We start from the raw sequence: 8,244 nt of genomic DNA on the forward strand, positions 1-8,244 counted from the left end.
CCCCCCTTCAGGGTGGGGGTCTCCATTGGGGTGCCTGGCCAGTCTGGATGAGGGGATGATGGCTGTTTGCAGCTGGTCACACCCCCTTCAAGGTTGGGGTGGGGGTGGCCACTGGGGTGCCTGGCCAGTCTGGGTGAGGGGATGATGGCAGTTTGCAGCTGGGCACACCCCCTTCATGGTGGGGGTCCACACTGGGGTGCCTGGCCAGTATGGGTGAGGGGCTGAGGGTTTTTTTGAGGCTGGTGGGTGACTGAAGCTCCCAACTGCTCCTTTTTTTCTTTTTCTTTTTTATTCTGGGCCAGGTTTAGCTCTGGCTCCAACTCTGAGGCCTCTGCTGCTGAAAGCAGGTATCTGGTTTGTTTGGGTTCTATAATCGAGACACTGTATCAACTCTACCTCTGAGATCCCCGCGAGCTGAAAGCAGGTTTCTGGGATTTTGTTTAGCTTCTATATTTGTTACAATTGTTCAAACTGCAGGCTCAGAGGCCAGCAAGGCAGGCAGGGAACGTTGGAGTCCGCCGTCACTCAAGCAAGCAAGCCTCATGTTCAGTTTAAGCTGCCTGGCTGCCAGTCGCAATCTTGGCTGTCAGTTAATTTGCATATCTCGCTGATTAGCCAATGGGAAGGGTAGCGGTCGTACGCCAATTACCATGTTTCTCTTTTATTAGTGTAGATTAGTGTAGACTAGAGGTCCAGTGCAAGGAATTCGTGCACTTGTGGGGGTGGGGGGTGTCCCTCTCCCTCAGCCCGGCCTGCACATTCTCGCAGTCCAGGAGCCCTCGGGGGATATCTGAGTGGGGCTAAGCCAGCAGTGGGACATCCTTAGCACTACTGCGGAACAGGAGAGGCTCCCATCACCACCGCTGTGCTTGCCAGCCATGAGCCCGGCTCAGGGCTTCTGGCTGAGCAGCACTCCTGTGGGAGCACACTGACCACCAGGGGGCAGCTCCTGCATTGAGCGTCTGCACCCTGGTGGTCAGTGAGCGTCATAGTGACTGGTTATTCTGCCTTTCAGTCAATTTGCATATTAGCTTTTTATTATATAGGATAGAATAAACTTGCTTAATTAGACCTGCTTTTTGATTTAGCTAAACTTTTTCCAGGCCAGTGAAGCACCACAACTTCTCTCTCAGGTGACTGAGCAACATAACAGTAAATATCAATACGAAGCCGATTATTATTGTAGATCATGCAGGGAGGACAAAGGGTAAAATATTTAACTGCAGCAGTGTTTGACTCTATTCTGTGCAGTGAGAAAACTTGAAGTCATTTTCAAGGTCTACCATTTCTTCTTTTCAGTGGGGTCAAGTTTCTAAATTTTCTAAATCTCCGTTTTCTGGTTAATGAAAAGAAAATAGGATTCTACCGAGTCTCCTATCTACCTACTCCAGGACTTCTGTGAGGATCAAATGAGATGAGGCATGGGAAAATGTTTCACAAATATTTGGTTGAACTGTAAAATGTTTGCACCTGGCTATAAAGCAAGTTGTGTTCCTGGGCTGAAGAAGCTCCAAGGAGGCTAGTTGCTAGGGAGAGGAAGCTGGGTGTGCTATGTGACATTATTACCCGGCACCCACAGCCACGTTTCTGGGCTGGGCTTGGCTGTGGGCCACATTTTGCACCATGGGGTCTTGGCAGCTTTGGCTGCGATTTGGTGGGATGTCGCTCCGGGGTGGTGGCGGGGCCTGTGTCCCACTTGGGGGAAGCTGAGTATTGTTTTATGGGCACCAGGTCCATGGTGCCGTTTCTCTGTAAATGGCCAGTGCGTGTCACAGCAGCTCCTGGGTTGAGTGCCCCCTGGTGGTCAGTGTGCATCATAGCGACCAGATGGATGAACACTTAGCATATTAGCCTTTTTATATAGAGATAATACCTGATAATGATAATAAGCAACTGTTAATGGTTTATGTATTTACTATACTATACTATACTATACTATACTATACTTAATTTATATATATGTATATATGTGTATGTGTGTGTGTGTCTGTGTGTGTGTGTGTGTGTATAGATTGATTTCAGAGAGGAAGGAAGAGGGAGAGATAGAAATATCAATGATGATAGAGAATCATTGATTGGCTGCCTCCTACATGCCCTCTACTGGGGATCAAGCCTGCAACTCGGGCCCTTGACCAGAATCGAACCTGGGAACTTTCAGTCTGCAGGCTGACGCTCTACCCATTGAGCCAAACCAGCTAGGGCTATACTATACTTTTTTTTATACTATACTTTTTATCATTATTTTAGAGTATACTGTGTTTTTGGTTGTTGTTAATCCTCATTTGATATTTTTTCCATTGCTTTTCAGAGAGAGTGAAAGGGACGAAGGGAGGGGAAAGAGAGAAAAAGAGAAACATTGATGTGAGAGAGACATATCTACCAGCTGCCTCCAGTATGCGCTGGAGGGCAAGAGCGAATTTGCAACCCAGGCACATGCCCTTGCCCGGGAATTAAACAAGAGACCCTTCAGTGTGCAGGCCAGTGTTCTTACCACTTAGCACCCGGCCAGGGCTAGACTGTACTCTTTACTTCAGCCTCATACAACTCATGTTTACCGTATCTCTTGATTGCATAATTTTCTTTTGTTTGATTTAATTTTATGTTGTTTTGTACAGTAACATGCTGTACAGACTTGTGGTCTAGAAGCAATAGGCTATACCAGCAATTTTCAGCCTGTGTGCCATGAGAAGTTTTAAACATGCAATACCTGACTATTTAGTCAAGGGCACTAACTTCTTTTCCTTTAGACTGTCAAATAAAAAAATGACAACAGCCAACACAATAGCCTTCGGGTGTGAATGAATCAAAATTATTCCTGTTGTTTTTTTGTTTTTTTGCCAGATCAGCAAAATAAATATTTTTTGGTGTGCCACAGAATTTTAGTAATTAGTAATTAGTTTATGTGCCACGAGATGAAAAAGGTTGAAAAATGCTGACCTACACCATATAGTAAGTTGGCTATACCACCTAGGTTTATGTAGGTAGATTCTATAATCTTTGTACAACAAAATTGCTTAACAATGAATTTCTTAGAACATATTCCCATTGTTAAGTTGCACGTGATTGTAGCTTCAAAGTTATTAAGCTCAAAATTTCAAAGAACACACACATACATTTATTCCTCAAAATAATAGCAAGGAAATTTAAGGAATATTTTAAGTAGGAAGATTGCTTTTGTACTCCTATTAAGAATGCCTCTCTTATTTTGGAAATCTCCTAAAACTGCACTGGGTAACATTAACAACCTAAAATTGCCATGGGTAACAATAGTTGCACTAAGTTAATACTATATAAAACTCCATTTCCTGAAGGAAATAACGTACCTGACCAAAAATTTTAGGTAGCAAATTTTCTGAATACATACACAAAATGTATAAGTTACTATAGGTTACTAAACTTTTCCCCTAAAGAATTAATGATGACTATTCACAGCAGTGATCCACAACTAATCTCCAAATCACCCTGAATTGGAAACTGTATTAAATGCAAAATAACCCTAAATATTTGAAAAAAACACATAATGGTTTTCAAGAAAATTATTCCTATCAGAAACTAAAGCAACAAATAACCACAAGCATTTTGATAGTTGATAGGCCTTTCAAAAATATAATACTAAAAAAAATGTGTGAAATCCATCTATTATCATAGTTAGTTAATATTAATCATTATTTGTTGGAGGAAGGGAATGATTGGTTACACTGTTGCCTTAAAGTTCATGGTTGATCTAAAATCTGAAAAACCTGCTCACTACTTTTATTGGTTTAAACAGGTATGTGTGCACTTAGTTTTTATTTTAAAAATCCTTTCTTTAAAGGTACATTTTTTGAAAATTTGCATTTTTACCCTAGAAATATGAGTACTATTCAAAAACATAAATCTGAATCCTTCTAATCGCTCCTAGTTGCAATATGATGCATGGTTTATTGGAAGAAGTGAAACAGAACTGAATTAGTGTGCCCTTAGTCAATTACTTGCCTTTGAGCCTTGCTTTCCTCACTTATGAAATGGGAATAATGATCATCCTAAACTCGTATGGTTGTTGTGATGATTGAAGACTATTCATAGGACCTGGTACAGAGTGAAAAGATCTGGCCCTATTTCCCTCTTTTACACCTCAAGTTGCCTGAACATACCTAGCTACTTCATGACTTTTTATAGGTTTCTGATTTCTACCACCCCACTTCCTTGGGTCTGACAAATGTTTACTTGTCAGTCAAGACCCACTTCCAGGATCACCTTCCTCCCATGGAACTGTACTTCTCACTCTGCTTTATAATTACTTTTTAACCCATTCCTGAGAATGCTAAAGGAAGGACCAATGGCTCAGTCATCTCCATATTTCTCAGCACTAAGCAAAATCTCCAGTACAAGGTAGATGGTCAATAATGACTGCAGAATGCATATAATTGGGTTTTCCACCATACTATGATATTAGCAAAGTGCCAAATGTGAAATAAACTAAGACAGAACCTTGGAGTTAAAGCTGTACCCACATGTTTGATAAGCACCAGATTCTTTTAGTTTTCAAGGTGAAATTTTTTAAAGTCACCTACTGTATGCAGCTAGGCCACCCTATTCATGCAAAAGAATAGTAGGAGTAAACGTTCTTGTCATTTTCATTTTTTCTTCCATGGCAGCATCATCCTGCTTTGGATTTAGATTACATCCTGACTTCATTGGGACTGTTTTCAAACAACAGAGCACACTGATGTACTTTCCTATCAAAAGCAAGGGTGCCAGCTATTGTGCTAGCCCCTGTCACTCACCTCAGCCACCTGCTGGGTCCCCACTCTGTGCTGAACCAGCCCCTCCATATTTGTAGCCATGGTGAAGCAAGATCATTAGAGAACCTGTTTGGAAAGATGCAGCAACTTCTATCAGGTGGGGAGAAACCAGGCTACTTGAAAAATATCAGCAATCAAAATTCATCTTTGGTAATGTTTTGTACAGATTTTTCCTTCTATAGAAAACAAGGCTAAGCATATCTGGATATGCTGTACCAAATTCTTCAATGACAGGTACCAAATTTAATTAGCATAAACAATATTAGCAAAGTGTCAAATGTCGAAGGAACTAAGACAGAACCTTGGAGTTAAAGCTGTACTTTCAATTTGGAAACAAGACTTTCCTTGGTAAATACAGACAAAGATGGATTTGGAACTTTAATTATCAGGTCTCTTGGGTTGTAACAGCTTGGTTCACCTCTCAGGGAGATGGGAATCACACCTTTTTGTTTAACTCCCTGCAACATTATGCTGAATAACAAAGTGGCTATCTGAGAAAGGCGTGGTCAACTTTGAATACAGAGCAGTAGATTGCTATCATCAACTATACTTCTGTTACTATTGGCAGTGTGAGAACCCTACCCAGGTGCTAACACACCTCACTCTTAAGTGAAAAGGCAAATACTATCATTAACAAAGAAAAATGTAAGTAGACTGCATTACTAAAGTGGGCTAAGAACATGGTACCCATACATTTATCATTTATATTTTAAGTCTTCATTAAATTAGAAAAACAAGACAATTCAGCTTCCTATTAATAGAATAACAACAGTGTGGTCATTTGTAAAAATTGAGGAAGATCTAAAGACCAAAAATTGAAAAATATCAGGGCCTGGGCCAGGATCATTTGAGTACTAGCATTTTTGATGTAACAGACCTACTGGTCTCTTCAGGTCATAAAACATAGCTACCCTGAATAGTCCCTAAACCCATGCCATTAGAATACTCTACCACAAAGAATTCAGGATAAAGAAATTCCACTGTATACCTAATTCCTGGACAAATCAGAAAGACTTCATTATTGACTGCACAGGTCCCATGATTAACAGGAGAACAAAGCTCTGGTATTTATTTCCAGCATTTACATATAAAAACTATATGGTACTACTGAATGTATAATATATACAAATGCATACACATTTAATTTGTTTGGCCCTTCCTCAATCACAAATTAGACTACTTCACAATGTAATTTTATAAACACTTTCCTGTAGTTCTTACCTATAATATTATCCTATATAATAAAAGCCCAGTGACCAAATGGCGGAACGACCGGTGGACCAGTCGTTATGATGCGTACTAACCACCAGGGGGCAGAAGCTCAACGCAGGTGGTCAGTGCGTTCCCACAGTGGGAGCAGCCACTCAGAGGACGGGTCCACAGCTGCTCAGCTTACCGATCCCCACAGGACATGCCCCCACCAGTGCATGAATCCTGTACACTGGGCCTCTAAGTAGTACTTATAAGCACTGATCTCTATCAAGCCTTTCCACTCTCTGGTGACTTCCTTTATCATTCTATCCACTATTAGATAGTTCCTTCTATGATCATAATTCCCCTTCATATTACTTTATTGCCAACATGGTAATGAGAGATATAGGAGAATGAAACTGTGATTGATAAATATAAAATAATTGGCTCCTGCCTTCAAGGAGACAACATCCTGTAAGAGCAGGTACTGCACCAACTGCCACAAGGATACCAGGTCACCAGTGTCAGTAATTCATCTTCACATAACAGTACATGATCTGAAATTACAGAGGTAATGTTTCTGGTTATTTATTCTTTTTAATTAAGTAGTTAAGACTTCTAACTTTTGTTTACTTTTCATTGTTTCTAGAAGAAAAATCATAGAGAAACACTATGATCTTTCCCCCTAGTTATAGTTTAGTTCCAACTAAAAGAAATAGAGGGGAAAAAATCATTTCACATGTATCAGAAAAGTTTCTTAACTTGATTGTTGTTAAAAACACAATTATTGCATGTGAAAAGTCTAGAGTTCTTTCTTTTTCTATAAAAACAGAGCTCTCAAAAGAATTCTCTAAGGAATAAAGTGGATAAAGATAGCCAATAGGTATTATATAAGAAATAAAATCTAAACATGCAGCTGCAACTATTAATTTTACCACTTTTAGGTGTTACAAGCATTTCTGTTGCTGTTATTAACCCTTTGTGGTCGTATTAAATTTGGACATGGGTGTCGTACTGGTCGGAATTTCCATTGAAAGAGCAGTGATACATAACATGCAAGATTATGAAGGATAAACAAGATTTATTAATTCTCTTTTGGAACTACGTCACTACTAGTAGAATCACTACAAACGTTATTACTTTCTACGTCAGAGTCAGTATTCAAGGTGCCAAAATAAAACTCTTCATCGTTACTTTCAGATTCGCAGTACACTTCTTTCGGTAACTTTCTTTTTGCCATTTTGGAGTATTATTTTGAAATATCTTAACAAGCGAGAATGACTAATTACAGTTAAACGTAATTTGCAAAGCTTTATTTGAAATTCTGCGAAGTATCTCCAAAGCTTGTCAATTTCTTCTCTCTCAAAAGGCGACTGACTCGCCACGGTGTTTTGCATGGCGAGTGTGGAACCACCACGTTTGTTTATATTGAGTTTCGATAACTCCGATTTGTCAGGGCAATGTTTTGGTTTGTGACAAGGTCGCTTAGACACTTAAGAGCTTTCAGAGAAATTATGAACTGATACATGAATGAATAGAGTTAAGATTCGTACGGTTCCTTGCTGTAGTGGCTGAGAGCAGACATACAACCGGAACGGTAAAAAAGCTTTGGTGGCTGAGAGTAGACAAATGACCGCAAAGGGTTAACAGCTGTTTGATGCAAGAAATTTATGAATTTGCATGCCAGAAATATCAACTGGGAATATTATTATTTACTATAGAAATAAGAGTACTAGAAAGACATATCTATTGGGTTTCCCTAAAAGAGGTAGCTTAATCCTTCAAGTTTTGAGTTGAAGTGGATTTAATAGATGACTGGCGGCCTGATAAAGATGACTTAGTAACTCAGAAAATTGTCTGTAATGACTCACTTGAACACTAAATTTACAGGCCAATCAACCTCACATAGGACTTGGGGGCTCCAAGATACTGCTAACGACCAGTGATTCTAGATGTTAGGTCACAAAGGAAGATGTAGTAATTAACGTGTTTAGTTTAGAAAAGTTTAATATTAATTTTTTATTGATTACATAAATCATAAATATCTTCTGCTATGTAGCACATCTATTTACTTTATGGTGTCTTTTGATGAATAGCAGTTCTTAAATTTAATAAGCTGAATTTGTCAATATTTTCTTTTATAATTTGTACTTTTATGTTTTATTTATAAAAATCCTATCCTACCTGAAGGTCAAAAGTATAATGTTATGCCCTGGCCGGTGTGGCTCGATCAGTTGCAGCGGTTCTCAACCTGTGGGTCGCGACCCCT

The 8,244-nt window shown here is 39.5% G+C and overlaps 1 protein-coding gene across 5 annotated transcripts in view; it reads right to left on the reverse strand.

The window, feature by feature from the left end:
• NR2C2 (nuclear receptor subfamily 2 group C member 2) overlaps positions 1 to 8,244 on the reverse strand; it is an 88,453-nt gene that overhangs the window by 67,964 nt on the left and 12,245 nt on the right. For 2 of the 5 annotated variants that reach the window (XM_006758311.2, XM_015560399.1), the window contains 2 exons: positions 6,430 to 6,532; positions 4,767 to 4,850 (listed from right to left, as the gene is read on the reverse strand). The exons of 1 other annotated variant lie outside the window; for it this stretch is intronic. In XM_006758311.2, coding sequence (XP_006758374.1) covers positions 4,767 to 4,826 — 60 coding nt within the window. In that variant the 5' untranslated portion in view covers positions 4,827 to 4,850; positions 6,430 to 6,532. The remainder of the gene's footprint in view (positions 1 to 4,766; positions 4,851 to 6,429; positions 6,533 to 8,244) is intronic. 2 more of the 5 variants (XM_006758310.2, XM_006758312.2) reach the window with 1 other exon arrangement.

The sequence above is a fragment of the Myotis davidii genome, unplaced genomic scaffold (genome assembly GCF_000327345.1).
Source record: "Myotis davidii unplaced genomic scaffold, ASM32734v1 scaffold73, whole genome shotgun sequence".
Taxonomy (NCBI): Eukaryota; Metazoa; Chordata; class Mammalia; order Chiroptera; family Vespertilionidae; genus Myotis; species Myotis davidii.